General features: G+C 31.6%; 2 protein-coding genes across 4 annotated transcripts; one reads left to right on the top strand and one right to left on the bottom strand.

Annotated features, from left to right (window-relative positions):
- Positions 1–188: 188 nt before the first annotated feature.
- Positions 189–8,531, top strand: LOC143251763 (bromodomain adjacent to zinc finger domain protein 2B-like). Its single transcript, XM_076503005.1, has 4 exons — positions 189–199; positions 1,555–1,713; positions 2,711–2,854; positions 3,661–8,531. The coding sequence occupies exons 1-4, from the start codon at positions 189–191 to the stop codon at positions 3,809–3,811; spliced, it is 465 nt and encodes a 154-aa protein (XP_076359120.1). The 3' UTR covers positions 3,812–8,531.
- Positions 8,532–9,132: 601 nt separating this feature from the next.
- On the bottom strand, positions 9,133–21,319 carry LOC143253983 (disks large-associated protein 1-like). Of its 3 annotated transcripts, none has more exons than XM_076508664.1 (6): positions 20,782–21,319; positions 12,949–13,429; positions 12,146–12,424; positions 11,300–11,523; positions 10,379–10,531; positions 9,133–9,595 (listed from the first exon to the last, which is right to left on the bottom strand). In XM_076508664.1, the coding sequence occupies exons 3-6, from the start codon at positions 12,366–12,368 to the stop codon at positions 9,371–9,373; spliced, it is 825 nt and encodes a 274-aa protein (XP_076364779.1). In that variant the 5' UTR covers positions 12,369–12,424; positions 12,949–13,429; positions 20,782–21,319; the 3' UTR covers positions 9,133–9,370. The 3 variants fall into 3 exon arrangements, with proteins under 3 accessions (XP_076364779.1, XP_076364781.1, XP_076364780.1); XM_076508666.1 differs by lacking the exon at positions 20,782–21,319 and adding an exon at positions 20,382–20,530; XM_076508665.1 differs by lacking the exon at positions 20,782–21,319 and adding an exon at positions 13,891–14,034.
- Positions 21,320–23,779: the final 2,460 nt, after the last annotated feature.

Raw genomic sequence — 23,779 nt, 5'->3', positions numbered from 1 at the left:
AAAATGTTTTTGATGAAATATTAATTTTTTATATAATTAATAAATTTTTGTTGGACATTTTGTTACAGTAAGTATTGGTTAAATGTATTTTTGTTTTTTCTGCATCATTATTCCAGGGGTCGCTATTCAAAAGAATGATTGACTCTACTTTTGGTTTGCATTTGCTTTGATGGAACACTGGAGAAACCATGGGTAATAGGTAAAGTGAACATCCACTGTTTCAAAAATTAAGGAAGAATCAACTTCCTGTGGAATGGAGAGCAAATAAAGTGTGGATTACAAGTGCTATATTTGAGGAATTTTAGGAACAAGTTAAACAAAAGAATGGAACAAGAAAATAGGAATATTCTACTTTTTCTAGATAATACAACTTGTCACCCAAAAGTTCAACTTTCAAATGTTCATCTAGTCTTTTCTACCTCCACCTACAACATCAGTTCTACAGCCACTAGATAATGGTATTATACAGTGCATAAAATTGAAATAGAGAAAATTGATGCTTCAGCATATTATTGCAAACCTAGATGACTGTAGAAGAACATCTGAAATGACCATGAAAATTGATGTGTTAGATGCAATTGCATTTTTAAATCATTCAATCAAGTGCGTAAAAATGAATGCATAATAAAGTGATTTTGAAACTGTAGAGATTTCTCTTGACAATGGTGGAGATTGTAGAGAAGTTGTTTGTTATGATGATTCAAATGAAATCCAAACTGTGATTGAGAAAATTGATGCAGATGATTCTGTGAACATTGACAAGAATGTTTTTAGAGAAACTGATGAAATTTGTTTTAAAATGTATAATAGAATTGCAAGGTGGTAACAGTGTGAGAGATTCAGAAGATGAACAAAATGGAAAAGATAGTGAGGAAATAGGAATTCCTACTTCATCGCAAATGTTAAGTTACATTAACACTATCAAATTGTATGCTAAAATGAAGGGGGAAAATGAACTTCATGAAAAGGTAGTAGAATTGGCATTCTCTTTTAACCACATGAGAAAGCCCATAAAAAAATGAAACAGTTGAAATTGGACACTTTTTCTTCAAAAAATTTGATTAAGATTTTGGGTACTTATGTATATTTTGAATATCTATTTTTGTTCTTTTTCTAATAAATATAGCATAAACAATATAATAACTTTATTCACAAATGTCTTACTTCCCTCAATCCAAGCAAGTATAATGTTCTGCTCAAAAATTATATGTAATTAAGGAGATGCACGTTCACTATCTCTAAGCCAGAAAACCTGCTTAAGCCAGAAATTTTACTCAGTCTCATGCGATTCCACCTTAGACAAGTTTTACTGTGTAAGAAACCTTACAATATCTACTTCTTTCCTTTCAAAACATTTTGAAGTATTACAGAAAGAAAGTTAAGGCATTGAACTATGACTTGTTTTGTATTTCAAGTCTTGACACTAATGGCTTTCATCAGTAGTATTATGTTGTCTTTACGAACTACTTTATGAGTCTTATAGTTAAAAGATGTCTTGTAATCACTTCATGAAAACCTAGATCCAATTTTTATTTCAAAAATTTTTTTCTGTAGAACAGTTTCTCATCCTGTTGTTTTCTTTTCTGTTTTATTACAAAAGAAAACTGGCAAACAGAAATCTGTGCTAAAAGATAAAGAAAGTACACAAATTGCAAAATGTGAAAAGAAAGACAAACCAAAGCTGGTTCTGAAGGAAGAGCTTGCTGTTGCCATGTAAGTAGTTTAATAAAACATGTGTTACTGTGAAAGTAATAAAACCAACAAGACTACAAAACTTGTGTTACTGTCTTTATGAAGGTAATAAAACCAACAATACTATAAAACTTGTGTTACGTATCTTGTTCCTCTACATAGTGCTTTCTTTATTCATACCAGCTGTTTTTACATATATAATTTTCTCTGGGTTTTCTCTTCATCACAGATTAATATAATATTTCATTTCTTCTTCATTCGATCCCTTAAGTGACATCAGTTATGTTGAAACTAATATTTTGTATTTTCAAGCTAAACAGTTTTTTAAATGTAACATATTATAAAACAAAGGTCTAGTTTGTGGGCTGTGTTTTAATTGCAAAGTGGCCACACATGATAAAGACACTTGGATGCACATAAAATGTGCTCCTTACTATTGAGCTGGTAATTATTCACTCAATGAGAAAATGTTCCAAATCTGAAAATATGAACATTCACAGTTGTTTCTAAAGTGTCATCATTAAATGTAAAGTTTGAGCTCAATATATTATGTGTAAAGTTCATGAATATTATTTATAAGTTACATGATCATGTTGAAGAGATGTTTTTACTTAAGTTTACATGTTACTATACTGGACACAGTTATCTTTTAGTCTTTTGATAAAATTCTTAAATTGTGGTTTTCCTGTAGACATTTCATTCCAAGAATAACAATAAATCATTGGCTAAAAGAAAAAGATTCTTCAAATTTGTGTGAAATTTATAAGTGGTTTCATTTGAAATATATGTTATCCTAAATTTACCAAATACTGTTAAACTTTGTAGTGAAAGATATTATGCAGTGTTCTTGGGATACGGATAACAATGTTTTGTTTCAACACAAACAACACTTGCTATCTTCATGTTTCTGTGTTAACATATTGGTTCGTCCATTCTTTTCTTTGTAGTGAAACTGTTTTTTTAAGTTTTATCCTATTATTTTCAGTTGCACTAGTAATTTTTTAAACTGAACTTTCAGGACTATTTTGGAAGAACTAGAAAAACACGAGTATTCCTGGCCTTTCCTCTTTCCTGTCAACACCAAGCACTTCTCAACTTACAAAAAAGTAATAAAAAAACCAATGGACTTAAGCACTATTCGGAACAAGTTGGAAGGAAGGATGTAAGTTTAATGTTTGTTGAGTTAGAGAAATTTCATGTTTAAATTGTATGATTGGAAAGCTCTCTTTCTTAGTGTTTACTTAGAATCAAAGCACAATTAAAATAACTAAATACGTAGATTTTTTTACATTCTTATGTCAGCTAAAACTGTGGGTATATTTCTTATCTATTCAGTAACATTTGAAAGACATTTTAACTTTATCTCATAGTTTACAATCCACAGGTGTATGCTGTCTCTAAGTACATAAAATAGCACAGTATGTCATAACAAATAAGTTATCAATGTATTCTTGTTGCTTGTTTTTGTTAATACTTCTAGCTCAACTGTGTATCTCGTAACAGCTCTGTTAATGTGTATTGTATTGAGAAAACAGTATATGTGAGGTTGAAAATATGTATTCGTACATAGATTTGCCTTAGGTCTGGTATTCTCAGTTTCTTACTTTATAAGTGGTTTTTTCTTGTGCCTAGGATTTGGGTGAAGTTTAAGTTTTGTTCTGACTGGACATGAGACATTAATAACATATACATTTTTTATCACTTATTGCACAAATATTTTGGGAATTCATGAAAGCAAAAATACTATTTATAACTGAAGGAAGTACAAACACTTATAATTGTATTTACAATTAATTTATTTAAATGTTATCATTTTAATTAACAGATTGTTGCATTTTCTTCATATTTAAGTAGAGTAAATTTGATACTTTAAAGAATATTGTTATAAAAGATAAATTAATTGTAAAACAACCTTTGGAAATGTGCAGTATTGATATGTAAATTGTGTTACTTTCTTTGTTATTCCAGATACAAAACAAAAGAGAGCTTTGTGGATGACGTGCAAACAATCTTTGACAACTGTAAAGCTTTTAATGAAGACCAGTCTCCTGTAGGAAAAGCTGGACATATTCTGAGGTCATACTTCGAAAGACGATGGGCTGAATTGACTTCAACTTGAATACAGTTAGGGTTGTATGTCATTACTGATAACTTAGCTGCTTTCACCAGGTGGAGCTTCTTTCTTGTTCTATAAATGTAGAAGTGCCTGGAAAGTTAAGTGTCACACATAGATGGAAGTTGATTTTATTAAAATTTTTGTTTTTCATGTGGTGTTTTATGCAAGTTTGGTAAACAAACTGTATTTACTTGGTATTGTCTTGTGTCTGTGTGTAACGCACACAAGAAATATAGCTCAGTGAATCTAATTTTTTGTGTTAAATTCTAGCACCACCTAGTGGTATAGAATTAATTTTATGGCCATTGTTACTAGTGAGTAAAGCAAAAACACTGCTTAGCAGTGGTGATGACACATCTACTCTCTGTACCTCATGCTTAATGTGTCCTGCTTCAACATTGTGTCAAAAATGTCTCTTAAGGTTACTATGATCCAGGGTATTTTAATACTGAGATACAATTTTCATTGTTTTGTTTTTTAAGAGTATTAAATTGTGACTTCTATAATTTTTCCAAAACATTCTAGAATGTTTCAATTTCCAATCCCATTCTGACTGTGTCGTAGAATACAAAGATTTTATTTTATGTATTTTTCTACAAATGTGACAACTGCGACTGTCTGGGAATATGTCTTGACCCTAACAGTTTTAAAAGTTTGATTGTGTATATTGTGTCCTTGTCATGGAACAAATCAATAAATACAAGGGTAAGTAGCATATCTCTTGTGAAAATAATTAATGTTTTCAATGTGAAAACTTGGTATTTACATACACAACAGTGTTTGTGGTAGTTTTTGTATTTAATACAGTGTCTAGTCTGTTGAGGGTACTTAACTTATTTATTAGTATTTTATTTCATGTATAATTTAATCAAGTAGGTGTTCAGAAGTTGAACACTGTTTTCCAACAATGAATATAGTTAAACCCTGAAATTTAGTTTTTATATTTTATTTTTGTCTATTATTCTTTTTGAAGAACGTTTTTTGAGTGTTACAAAGAAAGTCAAAACTCCCTTTGTCAAGTGAGAGAGGGACATTGTATTGTATACTTAAACAGGGCTGACTGAATAGAACATTTAGCTTTAGTACAAAGACTTTCACACTAGTCATTTCAACTATAACTTTGGTTAAACCATAATACTTTGCTTGGGTTTAACTCAAAGCATTAATCATGAACTGAAATTCATTAGTTGTATAAAGTGTGATTAATCAAGCATGATGAAAACAAGGTTGTGTTATTAACTTCTACAGTTTTTAACTGATATTTTATTATTCATGTACACAGACTTACACTGGTCTTTAAAACTACTCCAATATTCTATGAGGAAATTAAAATATATTAAATTTATCTTTAATAAACATTAAAAGCTAAATAATATTTTGAGATGTTTTAGTTATCCTTTTTTGTTTTCTACAAATAAAGTTAATTTGTACATTTTTATTATAGCAGACAACTGAACCTGAGAATATTCCCTAAGTTTGAAGATTTTCTTCATCACAGTTTTAAAAATAATACATTTCATCTTCAGCCTCTAACTGGCTGGAGAGTAATTGAGTGGACATGTCCCATCCAAATTACAAAGATGGGTGCACATCTTGAAGCATTTGCCATATTGTAGACAGCAAATTTTCAGTTTTTTTTATCTACTAAGAAGGATAGAAAATTCTTAATTAATAAAATATTAATAATTTAATTTCTTCAGGCAAATATTTTATTCAGTATTTTAGAAATTGTGAAAACAGTAACCTAATGTTTATGAAATTTGAAGTGCTAATTATTTTTATTTCTCAAACTTCTATTTTGTTCTTGGCTACAAGTTATTTGACTGACTTGTAAGACAATTATTCGTACAATTATGAATTAGAGTTTTGAGACTAAAATTTTGTGCAAAATAATTCAGAAACCAAGATCTAAAACCATTTCTTATATTAAAATCTCAGGAAAAGGTGATTGTGTCTTCCAATAATGCAGAATATTATGCAATTCATTAATTTTCAAAATGCTAATTATAGTTTGAAAGTCAGTAACAATTTCAACAAATTAGTCTAAAGAGATAAAAAACAGTTACAAGAAATGCTTCTGTTTTTCTTTAAAATCAATTTAATTAGGCCCAAAGTAAAACCTACAGTTAACTACATTTAAATTTTACCTTAATTATATAATGATATCCCAGAGTTTAATTCCTGATTATGCATAAGAGTTGTAACTTAAGTTTTCTGTTTAATTGTAGGATAATCCTTCATTTTTTATGGTTATCATCTTAATTTACAGGAGTAAAATGTGAATACAATTCTAGATGTTAAATACAGTTTGATGAAAATAATTCAGGTGAGATCTTTCTGCTACCATGTATAGCTATTATTTGAAGTGTTATATAATATGTTTTTTAAATCAGTGCTACTTTTGCAAATCTTGTTGTGTAATAAATCTGATGTTATCCACAACAAAAAATCTGAAATAAAACACGTGGCAGTATTCTCCCAAGATTCTTTGAAGGTCAGAGGCACTCCAATAGTTTATTAGCTGCAAGTTAATTAAGACTCAAATGGTAAGACTTCCTGCTATTTGTACAGGGTATCAGTATTTATCAATTTCTTGTGCATGAATCCTTGTTTATTTTAAACAAAGTGCTCCAGTGAACTTTGTTTTAGTAAACCTAAAGAAACAAAGATTTATATGTCTACTTAAATGATTATTGTATACAACCTTTTAAAATCTCTAGATTATTTTCTATTTCTTAAATTTTAATGGATGTCTTATTAAAGTAAACCTTTTGACATGCTCCAACATAGAGTAAAATACTGATAAAAAGAGTGAAAAGTTTTGTTTTTTAAAAGGTTCACTAAAAGGAGAGAGGATCTGGGAATTCTGTGGTTTATTTCATTTGACTGAGAAGCTGACAAGTAGTTAACATACAAACATCACAAAGAATTAATACTTTAAAATAACTTTAGAACAAATCAGGTAAAGAAATGTATTCTTTAATTCTGCTGTGTGTTTAATTATAATGTTTTGCACCAATGTTCTTTGATTTTGTCATAAATTGGACTTGTTAATTCAACTACATATGCATTATGATAAAATTAGGCTAAAGAAATGTTCTTTTGGAGTTTTTTATTCCTATGCTTCTACAAAAAATAATACTCTTAGTTTGAAAACTTCTTAAAACAAAATCTATTTTGTATTAATATACAACTTGTATCACAACAGCTGTTTAAACGTTTTAGTTAGACAAGACAACAGTTACTCTTCATGTAGCAATATAATTCTTTTAAAGGATACAATGTTGTATCCTATGGAAAGATTATGTGCTTTATAGTATGATTTTTTCTAGTTTAGTTTAATGTATCACAACTGTATCTCATCATTTAAGGAGTTCTGTGTTAGTAGTACCACCACCTGGTAACTGAGAAGATGAGATAAAGACAATGTTAAAATAACATCTTATTTATGGAAGTGAAAGAAGTCTAGGCATCAAGAAAGTATAAATACAAAACCCAAAATAAATACTTGCACACTAGTCATACGAGAAGTTTCCACCAATACTTTATAATCCAGTAAGCTTGGCAAGTTCTAGTATTGGCAAAGTAAATAACGAAGGATACTGATCATGCCTCAGGTGTCTTTCTCATTATAATAAGACTGCACCGGTTATGTTATGATAACTTCAGCAACTGTTAAAAAATCCAGAATTCCATATCAACTCAAAGACCTTAGCAACTTTGCACCACTTTATTCAAAAGCTGTAAAACTGAATTTACATTCAACTTAGCTCCTAATTAAGCAATGATTTTTTAAGTGAATTCAAAGCTAAGTTGTGACATGCAATATTTGGACTTCCCAGGAAAGTTATTGCAATCAGATTAAAAACCAAAGTATTAAAGTGGTCATAAACTCATACAATATAACATTTCCCGATATGTTTCCCACATGACAATACAGACACACTTTATCCTTGAGCCACTGAGCTAAAGAACTTGATTTTATTCAAGTCATTAAATGTTGTCTAATTCTAGCTGTAATATTTTAAACTATTCAATATAATTTGGGACATGGTTAAAGGTTTGTGATTGTGTAATTATTTTGCAGTTCAAGAAAATAATTGTAGTGGTGACCTGCTTTCTGCTACTGACCACTAAAGTCTCAATTGTTAAAATTTTATTGAAATCTCTTTTCCTCTACCTACATTCTTTGTTGCTTTTATCTACAGGTATTTGTTACTGATAACCCATGGTAAATGTCCAGGTTCGAGTATCTCTACCTACATTCTCTGTTGCTTCTGTCTAATGGTACTTATTACTGATAACCTACAGGGTAAATGTCCAGGTTGGAGTCCCTTCACCTACGTTCTCTGTTGCTTGTGTCTGGTTTGATATTAATAACCCAGGTTGGGATGATCTACTTTTACACCATGGTAAGCAGTAGCTCTGTTACATATATATAGTAGCTCTGATATATTAGTAGCATAACTGTGACAGTCTATGGAATATTGATATCTATTAAATAAATGTACGTCACAACTGCTGCTCGACTAGCCATCTTATATGCAGTATAGTCGAGCAGCAGTCGTGACATACATTTATTTAATAGATATCAAAATTCAATAGACTGTCACAGTTATGCTACTAATATACCAGAGCTACTCTGTGTCCTTTAAGAATGAAAAATAATATACTATTAAATACAATGTTAAACTCACTTTATCAGTTATATCCAGTACCAGAGTGGCTGGGATACTACAAACACAGTAAGAGGTGATCTAGGAGACTTTATATCATCCATCACTTCAAGATGAACTGTTTGGGGTGATGTAGATTTGGTTGGTAAATTGTAATTTTTATCATTTTGTCATTAGAAATGAGAATTATTTTTTTATTTACCTCAAATTATTTATTTCAATACCAAAGATATCTATCAGTTATTTAGTGATGATTTAAGATTAGCTCATGATTCACTGTAAGTCAGTTCTTCTATAGTTGTACAAATGTTCTAAATATACAAGTGTATGTGTTTGTATGAATAAAACTAGGAAGTTTTACTTGAAGATTGTACAGCACAATTTTTGCAAACTAACCAAAAATACTACAATATATATACCTGTGTGTGTGTGTGTGTGTGTGTGTGTTTATATGTTATATTCAATAAATGTTTTGATATGAAATTCATCATTTTTGTGTTGTATATTCTGATTGAATTCCTCAAGTGAAACCATGCTGTCACTCTTTATAACTTAATATTTAAAAATAAATATCAGCAATAAAGAACAAAACAAGACACTTCAGTAATAGTTTGTAACATGTATAAATTACAGACAAGTTTTAAGAGGTCTGATTTTACCAACTTTATTATATTGGGCTCTAGGTTTGTTCTACTCTACTGCTAGCCCATTTAGTTGATATGTTCCAGCTAAGTGAAGTTCTTACAAAGATGCATCACTCTCCTACAGTAAAACAACTGTACTTCTTGTTCTCAGTTAACTTTACAAGACTCAAGTATCTTTAAATAAAGACTATTATTTGAGCTGTCCCACACACCTGTACCATACTTTCCACAATATCACCACTTTATTCATTTCTACCATCAGGAACAAATATAGCTATTTCAGTAGCTGACTCTTGAGAAACTTGCTGCTGTCGACCTTTACGTTTGGCTTCCAATAACCATTTCCTGGCTTCTTTCCTTGCTTGTGTTGCTGTAATAGCTCTCTCTGAGCGTTGTGGGCTTGCTGGAGTTGATTTTGACATACCACGTATTACAGGTCGTCTAGAACAAGATTTAGGGGTAGCAACCTAAAGGTTGATAGAAAATGAAAACATCAACTATACACCTTATTACTAATAAGTTAAATTGTTATTTTATTTCCTCCCCTAAAATGTTTCTGATGTTCAAGTCATTACCACTGAAAAAGTAATACTTCCATTACCAAAATTAACTTTTCATGGAGAGAAAAGGGTTATTCAAGATACTGTATCAACTCAGTGAATTTATTTGTAAGTAAATTACCAAAACTGTGGATCAGGGAAGAAATAATTAAAATTACTGCATAATTTGAACACAAAAATTAATCCAAAAAAATTATTTTGTGTACAAGGTTTTGCAAGCATATAACTTGGATTTGTGTGAATGAGTCAGAATCAGAAAAATATTTGATTGGGAGAAATTGTTTCCTAAGGAACCTGACCAAACTGCCAACTAGTCTGGGGAACATATACCATATATTCTCTTCCAAGATATACCTAGAAAATAACATATTGTTGAGGTTTCAACTGATTTTATATCGGTTCTTTCTGTACACCTTCCCCTTACAACTTTCTGAACCTGTTTATATTGATTTCTCTGTCAAGAGAAGATGGTCATTTCTTTCTTGTTAAAATACACAGAGGTGAGAAAAATTCCCAACCCAAACCAAAATCTTGGTAAACTACCACTAGAGCTCTTCCTCATCTTTATTATTGTAATTTTTACATTAACAGTGTTTTAGGTGTTGCTTGTTAGTTTGGGTTTCCCTATTTATCATTTCAGTTGCAGCCATGTGGTTTTCATTATTCTACAGATTAATGTAGAACACTGACCTGTGAAGGCTCCACTTCCAACCACTTATTAGCACGTAGTTTGTTTAAATTAGCAAAGGTATCCAACACATCATTCACTTGGAGCATCATCATGTCCCAAAATCCACTCAAGTCCGAAGTTTTAGTAGGGAATGGTTCTGTAACATCTTGGTTCTGTAAATGAATAAAACTTACTCAAATTAACCGAGGAAACTGATGCACAGGACATGAACATATACATCTTAGAACCATAATTTTAAAAGTCAAAACAAATTACATTAAAATTTTAAAAAATTAAAATATGCTGCATTTTTTAAAAAGATCATAGCCCATATGTACAAGCTACAATGTAGAATTATAAAATGTATCCTAGGTTTTTGAGGGGGATTAGTTTTGTAGCTTGTACCCTTGGATCATTTTTTTAAAAATGCAGCCTATTTTGTTTAATTTTAATGTGTTTTGTTTTGGCTTTTAAAAAATTGTGGTTATAATTAATCAGAAGTTTGGATTTGCTGTTTCTAACACAGTCCTTCCTCATGATTTTGTTTACTTATTTGGCTTCATTTAAATGTATCTATAATTTCACTATATATGTGTGTGTAAAGCCTATTTTGAATATTACTGTGTCCAGTATAAACAAATTAATTCTAATAACGTACTTACATGATTGCTAAAAATACAGAAACACTGGTAACTTCTATACCATGTTTCAACAAAATAATGGTAAAAATAAGCCAAATATCATTTCTGAACTACTGGTTTCCATTACTGAAAACTGACTAAATTAACAAATATATTCTAAACAATACCTTTTGGTATCTTTTGACAAAAAAAAATTGGAAATGCTAACCTTAAATGTTTTAGTTAACTTCATTTGTTAAAAAAAAACAACATTCATTTCATGTTTTCCTTCTAGTACTAAAATCATCTGTTTTAACTCACTAGATTTTTCTCACATAATTCTCTGAACTGTTCAAACTTCTGCGAGATCAAGAGGTTTGCTTTTCCCACAGCTACGCGAATCCTGCCTGCTCCATCTTCGGGAACATCGTCCTCTTTCAGTTGTTTTTCTGCTTCAATTATGCAGGACAGAATCTGTTGTTTTGTCATCTCCATGTTAATAAGAAACCAGTCTCCATCTTTCTTCTCCTGCTCTGATGTTAAGCCTACAAATGTGATAATATTCAAGTATTAAGATACTATACAAAGGATGCAACTTATTTTCATTATAAGAGTGTATAACATTTTAAACCTCAAGTCAATAACCACATAAACATAAAATGGGGGGTTGCTTAGTTGATTTTTTAAAACAGTATATGAAAATATATTAAATACCAAGATGAACATTTGTGGATCTAATTTTAGTCTTAGCAGTTTTAAAAAGAAACTAAAAAGTATCTCACTGTCATTTATTTAAATGTTTAACATATAGGTTTACCACTACATCTTACTTTATATGTTTTGCTACAAACAGTGTTTGGTATAAGACAATCCACAGCTGTTAATACACCTCAAAACTAATGCAATGATAATTGTTTTAATTATGAATAAACTTACTTACAGTTAAACAAAGGAAGCATGCACTAAAGGCACTTAGAAAAATTACCATCAACATTTACAAACAAGCTGAATGGAATACAAGTATATGCACAATAAGAATTGATACTTAAAATCAGACACAAAAGATAACGTCATGTTTTATCATTCTCAAAGTTTACAGTTTTTTCTTTGAAATATTAGGTTTAGTATAACAAAAGAAATAGTAATTATGGTTTGAAATAGAGTTACCTTCTGCATGTCCATTATGCTTCGGAACTATTGAGCGCTGAGAAGCTACACGTTCTATCTGGAAATCAGAATCTGGTTGAGGACACACAACATATTTTGTAACAGAAGAATCACCACCACTGATATGTACATCCTGTGATATATCTGTATATTTTTCCTGAGCTTTGGGTGAAGAACATACAGGAATAACCGTCACCGATGGTGGTGACAAAGACCTATCCATAGTTGCTAGTTGTTCTCTAAAGTCTCTGGTTAGGTATCGAAACACTGGAAGACTTTCTAGAGAATAAAATCTAATTAATCAGTATGAAGCATTTTCCACATCAGCACCTACATTATCTCAAAGTAGTTTTTTTGATTTACACAATTCATTAACACTGGCAGAATTTCGTTCTTGACACTATCTATTATACCATTACTAAAATAAAAAAAGGTTGAATTTTCCAATTATTTAATGACTTGCTGAAAGATAACAAGGAGAAACAGAATAAACAATATATAAAATTTAACAGATTTCATTATCTAAATCCAATTTGCACTATTATAGTTATGACCATCAAATTATTTATCTTAAGTTAATTTGATTTTGTAACATCAAAATTTGTTGTGAAAGAAATAAAACTCTATCTTTCATGCACACTTGCTAAGATAATGGATTCATCCTAAAATTGAACAGTTAATCACAGGACTTCTGCTATCTGAAATTTTTTAGATCCATTTTGAAAAGTTGCATATGAATGTAAGATACCTACAAATTAACCTGAAACTATATATTATGCTTTGTTTTTTAATGCATCACTCACTTGATTGAGCTGCACCTGTCCAAGATAAATTTCTTGAGCTTGTCCATGCGTCATTTCTTTCTTTTTTGACGTTCTCTGAACATCAGATTTCTCTTGACTTTCTTCCAGTTCCTGGGAAGCTATACTTCTATTTATTGTTTCAAGTCGTTGACGAACAAGTGATCCAGATGACAAACTACCATTCACACTGCCTATTCCAGAAGATGTCTCACCAATTTTCACCACAATATCACCTGCTGACTTGAATGATGCTTGGGTGCATTTGCTACTTTGTATAATATAAGTTTCTGAAGAAGACAGCAGAGTTTCGTACAAAACCACATTGTTTCTCTGCATGTTAATGTACACTTTGTTACCAGAGATACACAGTTTCAGCTCAGCATTCCTCACGTGAACTGCACCATTGAAAGGATTCTTAATTACACATGTACACTGATAGGTGTGAAATGGAACCACATACTACTGACTGACATCTTCAGTACTGAAATAAAGAAAACTTTATATATATTATATACTTCTTACTAAATTGAGTGTTAAATTATCATATATGGTTGTAGTTTTATAAAAGTTTCATTTTTAATGGTAACAACTCATTTCTCAGGATTTATAAGAAAATGATTTTTAGTCCACAACATGCAACATAAACGATACTAAATACAAATACTGAGATATATCATACTGTTAGTCCACCATGCAATATAGAACAGTGTGTACAATACTGATGTATTTATACATAAAACCTCATTGTCTCTCAACTTCTCTGTCTTCTTTATCCATCATAACTCCCACAACCATAAGACTATTCAGAGCACACTATGACCATCACCAGGCCAGCTGCCCCTGAGGATTCACATCCATTCTCTTCATTCAAGAAGTCTGTACAAAACCTTTGTTCTTTAACTTAAAGCTGAAGAAATAAGGAATGATAAAGTTTTTATTTACCTGTATTTTAGTTCTCTATTCAAAGATTCTTTCTAATACATACAAGCAAAGCTAGCTTATTTCATCTTGCCTCCTTCTGATATCAAAAGGTGTGTCAGCTTCCACTACCTACACATACACACCAACTCAAATCCACCCACTCATCAAATTGACAGTACACCATTACAAGTGACTTTCAAGGAAACCTACATTTACTTCAGTGTGTCAAAGAATAAAAGGAGAACACGCCTTGTTCTTAAAAGATAAAAAAGGGTTATTTGATTGAATCTGTAGATAATAAATACAGATACTAAATCCTAACACTTTTTAGAAGTTCTGCACCAAATCTTCCTATGTACAGATTATGTACATGTCTGGGATACTAGAAAGAGAAATTTCTCTTAACACTTATTAAAATGTAACTTTCTTCTTTCAACAATAGCAAATTTACAGGTCCAGCAAAACTAGCTAACAAGTTTTGTTCAGAAAGTACTTAACAGCAAATGTTTATAACACCACTAGTAATGTTATTCTAGTTGCATCCAACCTGAAACAAACCTGATGCACCCGACAACATAACATCTGTTTCTAGTTGCATCCAACATGAAACAAACCTGATGCACCCGACAACATAACATCTGTTTCTAGTTGCATCCAACATGAAACAAACCTGATGCACCCGACAACATAACATCTGTTTCTAGTTGCATTCAACCTGAAACAAACCTGATGCACCCGACAACATAGCATCTGTTTCTAGTTGCATCCAACCTGAAACAAACCTGATGCACCCGACAACATAGCATCTGTTTCTAGTTGCATCCAACCTGAAACAAACCTGATGCACCCGACAACATAGCATCTGTTTCTAGTTGCATCCAACCTGAAACAAACCTGATGCACCCGACAACATAGCATCTGTTTCTAGTTGCATCCAACCTGAAACAAACCTGATGCACCCGACATCATAACATCTGTTTCTAGTTGCATCCAACCTGATGCACCCGACATCATAACATCTGTTTCTAGTTGCATCCAACCTGATGCACCCGACAACATAGCATCTGTTTCTAGTTGCATCCAACCTGAAACAAACCTGATGCACCCGACAACATAGCATCTGTTTCTAGTTGCATCCAACCTGAAACAAACCTGATGCACCCGACAACATAAGATCTGTTTCTAGTTGCATCCAACCTGAAACAAACCTGATGCACCTGACAACATAGCATCTGTTTCTAGTTGCATCCAACCTGATGCACCCGACATCATAACATCTGTTTCTAGTTGCATCCAACCTGATGCACCCGACAACATAGCATCTGTTTCTAGTTGCATCCAACCTGATGCACCCGACAACATAGCATCTGTTTCTAGCTGCATCCAACCTGAAACAAACACGTTGCTAGTTGAACAAAAATTAATATAAAAACTAAAAAAAAAAACAGTAACATTTTTTGTTATAGAAAAAATGTACAAACAGTTTACCAAGCAGCAAATGACTGATTAAAAATTATGATTTTATAAACTTCAAGCTTCCATCAGAAGAACAGCTCAATTTCAGTAGCAGTTTTTCCATATTTATAATGTCATTCTGAAGCTATGATAAAAAAACAAGTTAAAACACACACCTGCATCAAGTGAAACTAATCTAGTTGTTTAAGGTCATGAACATCAATTTTATGGCACAGCTTATCAGTGTTAGTTTGGAAAGGTAAAAGTACAAACTATGTGTATAAACAGTCTTATCAACAAGGTATTACTTAATGTAATAAATAACTATCTTCCTTCTAAATATAACTAGGTTCCAAGTAATAACATTCTCTATCTTTGCTCAAAGAAGTGGGACTTAACTTTCTCTTACACACTTTGATCTGAAGGGGGGTGGAGTTTAGCATTGTCTTACTTTGGTGTAAAGAGGTTTTGTTGATAGTCTCAATGTATTGTGATATTTTAAATCTTTTTAAAAACTAAAATACAGCTGGTTGATTAATATATTACTGTAAGCACTGTTGACATTAGAGTGCCACATGAAATAAACGATCCAGTGAAATTACTACTCATACATTAGTACCACATAAAGTAATGAATCAAGTTAAATTACTACTCATATGTTAGTGCCACATAAAATAATTAACTGAAATTAGTACTTCTACATTATTACTATTATAGATTGTTTTAATTACCCAACTGATCAAAATGTTGTCATCATGATTTCTCTAATTTTTTATCATCTTGAGGTGGTTCAGCATAAAGTACTGTTGTCAGAACTCATGAAAACAATCAATTAATCAACAATTATTACTATTTTAAATTATCCCAACTATCCAAGATTTACATGAAAATTAATGAGACCAATGATTAATCCATAATCAAATTCCACTAACATTCTAAAACATGGATATGTTCACACTCATCCATACTGAGAAGTCCTCTGCCAAGATTCAGCCTACAGTGACAACTTTAGTTGATGGTTCATTCCTTAGTTTAGTCTAAGGGGGTGGTGTTTAATATTCTCTCCATGCAGTCTAAGTTTAGTAACTGCTGATTAAAATTAAATTAATTAACAGATCAGAACTAAAAATATATACAGTGGAACCCCTCTAAAGCAGCCACCTTCAGGACTGAGACAAACTGGCCTGATTAGAGAGGTTCCACTGTACATAATGAGGGATTATGTAAACAAAAAAGTGACTGTGATTGAATGACCGTTTTCAAGGGGTGACCAACTCTGAGGGGTGGCCGCTTAGAGGGGTTCAACTGTATTTAAACTCACAGCTGGAATAAGGGTTTAATTGGCCCTAGTCTTTTCAACTTACGTAAGCCCCCTTGAGACAGAACCTCTATGTGCAATATATTTATAGTCATAGCTTGAGGCCCCCTAATTAGTGTGATACCCTGGGCTTCAGCCTGGTAAGTCCATGCATTAATACAGGGTTGGTTAGATCACATAAACCCAATATAACAAATGAGAAGAATATGAAGTCAGATTTGAAAGCAAGAAACCTAAAGCATATAACTAGTTATAACATGTGGGTAACAAGGAACTATTACTTCCTTACATGTCCACCTTTAAAAACAGTAAAAATTAAAAGTAATTCCTTAACTTTTGAACAAATCAATCACTTATTCTTCTCCTGTAAAGAACTAGCCTCCACTAATACTAATACCAACTCTTTCCACAAGTCAGTTGCTCTGTTAGAAAAATGAAATTTTCTTGACTATAGCTTGGTATTTTTCTAAAATCTTAAAACTAGTTCCCCTTTTTCTGTTTAATCCAGAACAAAGAAATTAGAAAACTTTATTCTTTTGATCCATTGGATAATGTTGTAAACTTGAATGAGATCACCCCTTACCCTCTCAAGTGAAAATAATTCAAGAAATTTTAACCTACTCCTATAACATAACCATTTCACCCTAGTTATCATGCTAGTCATTCCCTCTGAACCCTTTCCAATAAGCTCATCGATAAGGAGACTAAACTTATACATAGTGTTCCAAGGGAGGCCTAACTACTGATATGTATAACCACCTTTTCTACCTTATGATAAATATGTTTATATATATGCTAAAATTACAGAAGCTTTGCAACTATCAACAGTTTATTGTCACTGTGCCAAGTTCAGAATCTATATTAAATGTACAACTTAATTTTATTTGTCAAATATGTGTTCAAGTTACCAATTAATACCATGAGTTTACTAGGTATGCCCAAATGTAAACACAAAAAAAAAAACAAATGCTCAAATACCAATTTATGAGACACATCATCAGTGTAAAAACAAGAGTAGCATTAAACTTTTAATATTCAGACACAGTTACAATGTAACTTAACACCCACTGCCTATAAAACTAGGAGTAGCATTAATGTCTTTCTAATCTTCAGACACAGTTCCAACATAACACCTATCCCTCCTGTAAAACTAAGTGTAGCATTAATGACTTTCTAATCTTCAGACACAGTTCCAACATAACACCTCTCCCTCCTGTAAAACTAGGGGTAGCATTAATGACTTTCTAATCTTCAGACACAGTTCCAACATAACACCTCTCCCTCCTGTAAAACTAGGGGTAGCATTAATGACTTTCTAATCTTCAGACACAGTTCCAACATAACACCTCTCCCTCCTGTAAAACTAGGGGTAGCATTAATGTCTTTCTAATCTTCAGACACAGTTCCAACATAACACCTATCCCTCCTGTAAAACTAAGTGTAGCATTAATGACTTTCTAATCTTCAGACACAGTTCCAACATAACACCTCTCCCTCCTGTAAAACTAGGGATAGCATTAATGACTTTCTAATCTTCAGACACAGTTCCAACATAACACCTATCCCTCCTGTAAAACTAAGTGTAGCATTAATGACTTTCTAATCTTCAGACACAGTTCCAACATAACACCTCTCCCTCCTGTAAAACTAGGAGTAGCATTAATGTCTTTCTAATCTTCAGACACAGTTCCAACATAACACCTATACCTCCTGTAAAACTAAGTGTAACATTAATGACTTTCTAATCTTCAGACACAGTTCCAACATAACACCTATCCCTCCTGTAAAACTAAGTGTAGCATTAATGACTTTCTAATTTTCAGACACAGTTCCAACATAACACCTCTCCCTCCTGTAAAATTAAGTGTAGCATTAATGACTTTCTAATCTTTGAACACTCTCAGCTTATATCAAAACTAGAGACAGTAAACTTTTCAACTATTCTGTTCCGACTTTCAATGGGAGCTGAGCTTGATTCCTATCAAACTACATTCTAACTCACAGTTTTAAAATCTAATATATGGCTTTTTTTACTGCTACTTCGTGATACTGAGTGTGTACCAATGCTTAATATTCTCCATCTTAAAAGTATTTAAATTTGGTTCAAAATAGTATGATATTTTTTAAAAGTATGTCAAGTATGCAAATACTTTCATATAAGTAGTTGCCTAGCCAGTTTATCTCTGGGCTATTTTCAAGACAGGCTAAATCACCTGTTGGCCTTACTTTCTGGTTACACACACAGCTGTCAGTGTGTATCTAAAACAATACAAATCACCAAGACTTTAATAAAAAAGCAACAAACTTTTAAATTTAGATCAATCTATATAAAGCAATAACACTATGTAACACAAATTTTGTTCCTGGATAGTATGTGTTTTTTTTTTATTGTTTATGTTGTAAAAGTACATAAAATGGTCATTATTCCCTTCAAACTTTGCTTTTGTGACCTGGATAATGAAATTTAGAAATTAACCTATTTTCTATGTAAAAAGGGCAAATTTGTACATTTTCATTTACATAAGGTCTGAATAAAACAACATATGAATCAAGATTTACATGTATTTATACTGAAGTTATACAAAAATATTTAGAAGTAAGTAGTTTTTGAGATTTGCAACTATAACGTAAATCACTTTCACATATCAGCCCCCATCATGTTTTCGTTATACACTCCCAAGTCACAAAAGCAAAGTTTGAAGAGAAAAATAGGTCTTTTCCATTTACTTTAGGCATAAGCAACTGGGAAATAACACTTTCTGCCCAGGAACAAGAAAAAGTAAAAATTTTGTTACATAGTGTCATTATTAACTTTTTTTTTTCTTATCTGTGAGCTTTATTTAAATTCAAAGAAACCCGAGATTAAATCCCAGTTCTTTCCAAACAATAGCAAGACAACTAAATAGAAAATTTGTTTCTAGCAGAATAAAAAGAAAGTATGTTACAACACTCTCAAAGTCTAAAGCAATATTTTCACAATCAAAAGTAACTTCTAAAAATTTCTGTTAGTAGCTACCAATAATTTCACTCATTTCTAGAGGACAGTACACACCACTATTCTTCACCCACAACCCAGTATCAGAATTGACATCAAGATATTATAACCATCAGGCAGTCATTATTCACAGATTAGTTTCATAAAATACAGTACGGCAAGTGTACGTTTGTAGCAATTTTGTAGTGAAACTACATCATCATAGAATACAGTGTTATAAGAACAATGATAATGAATTTAGATGGTTTAGACCTTTTTTTAAAAACCCAATAGGATAAAAATACTTACAAATGAAAGATATACTTCTAACTTAGAAAGTTATTCCATAAATATTAAATGACACTCAAAAATAAATAAGACACATAACCTAAAAATCACAAAAACCACTACCTAAAATCATATAGTTTTGACAGATCTACCTACAGACACTTTACTAATAATATTAATAAACAAACAATGAAATTACATATCCAAAATACAGATCTTTTATAATTGAACAAAACTGCTTATATACTAATATATATGTTGTATGTTTATTAAAGTAAATAAATTTAATACTGGGAAAAGATTAGTGATAACTGTGACTCAGACATTACATCCATGAGTCTATGTTCATAACATGCTTATCGCTACTGGGTGGGCTGCTCCAATTGAAAGGCTAAGAAATCACAGATCCAGGTCCTGTGGTTCATGTTCCAACATAAATTTATATATTGTAAAGATTCTTCTTCAAACTGTACTTACTGTCGATTGCTACAGAATGTACTCGTTATTTACTCTCATTCATCAATATCTGAACACTTATGAATTATCCCGTCTGATCCCACACATTTCAAAGACAAGTTAATACGATTATATCTAGCTTCGTGATTTATAGATCAGAATATACTTCTAACACTTCATCTCTGCACTTACTGACAGATTAGTATTATTTTCAAAAATATGTACAGCAAAGATAAAGCAATAAATCTTACTCAAAACAAATAAATTATCATTACTAACCAGATTAGTGGGTGTTCAAAGTACAAACTATGACACAGTCCTAATTTATTTAACTTTAATTTTAAATTATTAATATTTTTTCAAAACACGTAGATATTTCTCGTTGTTCATAATAATCAAAAATAATAATATAAAAACTCACCATTTTGACAGTATCCTGTAAAATTTGAAGCTTTGGCAATTTAAAAACTGAGGGGCTTCGTAAGGTCAAAAAATAAATGAATGAATAGATTGTTGCGACTGTACCAGTACTTCCATGAATCAAACACAACAAAACCACCTTACCACCACCCACACACATATCGTCTGCATCATACACAGTATTACTGTTGGAAGACAGAATACACTAATCCTATATGGCAGAAGTATTATGTCATTGTATAACTCACAATCATAATTACATTTTAAACGCCTAAAGCAGTACACTAGTTACCTCTCAGTGGGTAGAGATATAACATTTAATACATATCTGTTTGAACCTGTGGTGAACTACTATTTTTTAATATTTAATATAATCGGCATATTATTTTACTACTATTATATATTTTTATTGTTGGATGTATGTATCTCCACACAACGAGTTATCAGTTTATCGCTGAAAGTGCCACCAGACTGTTTGAAAAACACTAGCAAAACTACGTCATACTTATCCTTGTCATGCAGGACCCACTCAAAGCAAGTTTAACTGATTCAAACAACCACACCGCAAACGTTTAGAGAAGCAAATACTGTAAAAAATTTAAAAAACAACAGCAACAAAAAACACGCTTACAAGCAAAGAGAAAAGAGGTATTTGTGGTGAAGATATACGTGAAAAACTAAAATTAATATAAAATCAAATGCCAGAAAATTTAACTCCATGTCAAATCTTATTTTATATATGTATAAATCAAATCAATTAATTGTTTTCAAAATATGTTTCTTACTATAAGAAATTTAATAACTTTGTTCGTTAGTGTGGCAAGTGTGTGTGTTTTCTTATAGCAAAGCCACATCGAACAATCTGCTATGTCAACCGAGGTGGCAAATGGGAAAAAGACTAAAGTTGATAAAAAAAAAATTTTGCGTTCTTCACTTAAATAGTCTAACAATAACATTGAAATCTAGTATACAATCCGTTAAATGTGACGGGGCAAGTACCATCACACTCACCCCATGATATACCCTAACTGAAATAAATATATATATTTTAGATCAACCTTGACCAATAAAGAGGAAGAAAAGTACAGTTGAGACAGTGAAACGTCAGTAAATTTATTTGTGAGCCAATCCAAATTAAAATCATTCATGAAATTAATTTGTGTTGTATTCTTAGAATAACTGTTGGTAATAATCCGTTTGATTAACAACCTCTATTATATAAAAAAAGCCAGTGTGTTTTGGTGACACTGCATTTGAATAATGGGTTTCATGTCATGTTGCTCAGTAATAAATGCATAACATAATATTGTTGTTAGTCTATACTGAAAATATAAAATGAAATGTATAGACAACAAAACTGGAAAAAATATTTATGTATTCTAAAGACAGCAGGTATAGGTATTAAAACTTTAATGAAAATAAAGTACAGAACAACGTTCCAACCTTCTTAGGTCATCTTCAGTCGAATTGACCGACGTCGTAATCATTGTGTACTCGTGCATTTTATAGTGTAACATTAAATTTTAATGTTGAAAGTCAAGTAGGGGTGACCTATGTATAGCTGTATCATACCTATATTCTTTCTGGCACTGCCACATCTACATCATTTTACATTTACAAAATTTATTTTTATTATTTCTACATACATATTATACCTACATATAGGCAATATCTGTAAATAATATTACTTATTTACATATAGTTAAGATTTTTTTGTTCATAATCTCTTGTATCAAACTAGTAATTATAAATTATTGGATAGATAATTTCAGATACCTCTGTTGAAGTAATCAAACTATTTATCTAACCAGAGGTGTCGCTAAATGCTAGCGCAAGTGGTCTTCACCCCGATTTTAAGCGACAATACTCTGAATCTGTTAAGCACCTAGCAATGCCTCTGTACTTAATACAGTGTATGATGTAATGATCTTAATATATACGGATGTGTATAAATTTGATAGCTAGGAACCCACTTTTAGAAAATAAAGTCTGGAGACGGTTTGAATGGATAATGAAAAAAATTGCGTTATAAATGTAAAACGTTTCGAGGAGAGTATGTTATCATCAGAAACTAAACGTTGTACATTTATAATAACGCTTTCTTTATTAACTATTCAGGCCGTCTCCAAACTTTTATGTATATATGTGTTATATCACATAAAAAGAGAAAATAGGTCTAATAAAATATCCGGAATGTGGATTTGTTTGTTTGTTTGGGAATTTCGCACAAAGCTACTCGAGAGCTATCTGTGCTAGCCGTCCCTAATTTAGCAGTGTAAGACTAGAGGGAAGGCAGCTAGTCATCACCACCCACCGCCAACTCTTGGGCTACTCTTTTACCAACGAATAGTGGGATTGAGCGTACATTATAAGGCCCCCACGGCTAAAAGAGCGAGCATGTTTAGCGCGACGCGGGCGCGAACCCGCGGATTACGAGCCTGAATGTGGAATTTTCTCGTTGTTTTGTACTATAGTAAACCATCGACATTCTTGAATTGTTTTATAAATATAGTTCTAATTCACAATTTCGTTTTGCACACATGTATTCTAACATAATCTGTGATTTTAGTCTGTTAATTAAGCTATTTACCATTGACTCTTTAATTTATTTTTCTACCTCTAGCATCAATAACTGAAATGATAATTTTGCATCAGATAATAATAAAATTACATACTCCAGTGAATTTTAAGTTCTCTTCCTCATACAGAGATAAACATTAACAACCAAATGATGCACAAATAAAATAACTAACTATGCCAATATCCTGATGATATGTGGTTCTGAAGACTTATAGCACTTAAAATCTGGTTTTGATATTTGTGATAAACACAGTATAGATAGCACATTGTGTAGCTTTGCGCTTAACAACAAACAAACAACCTTATGCAAGTTATTGCATATCGTTATGTTGCCGTTATGTCTCTTTAACTAAACCGGGACAGTTACTCATTTATAAGTCTCCACTGTATCTGCATCTCGTTTTTCCGCCAGATGTGTT

The sequence above is a fragment of the Tachypleus tridentatus genome, chromosome 6 (assembly GCF_004210375.1).
Source record: "Tachypleus tridentatus isolate NWPU-2018 chromosome 6, ASM421037v1, whole genome shotgun sequence".
Lineage (NCBI taxonomy): Eukaryota > Metazoa > Arthropoda > Merostomata > Xiphosura > Limulidae > Tachypleus > Tachypleus tridentatus.
This window is presented reverse-complemented; position numbering and strand designations above follow the sequence as displayed.

Bases quoted from the DNA above. Each gene is read 5' to 3' on its own strand.
- LOC143253983 (XM_076508664.1), bottom strand. From the start codon at position 12,368: ATGGATAGGTCTTTGTCACCACCATCGGTGACGGTTATTCCTGTATGT. The intron at 11,524-12,145 runs GTAACTCTATTT...TCACATTTGTAG, and splicing joins GCATAATGGACATGCAGAAG to GCTTAACATCAGAGCAGGAG. The intron at 10,532-11,299 runs GTGAGTTAAAAC...ATTCATTTACAG, and splicing joins AATTATGTGAGAAAAATCTA to AACCAAGATGTTACAGAACC.
- LOC143251763 (XM_076503005.1), top strand. The intron at 1,714-2,710 runs GTAAGTAGTTTA...CTGAACTTTCAG, and splicing joins GAAGAGCTTGCTGTTGCCAT to GACTATTTTGGAAGAACTAG. The intron at 2,855-3,660 runs GTAAGTTTAATG...TTGTTATTCCAG, and splicing joins AACAAGTTGGAAGGAAGGAT to ATACAAAACAAAAGAGAGCT.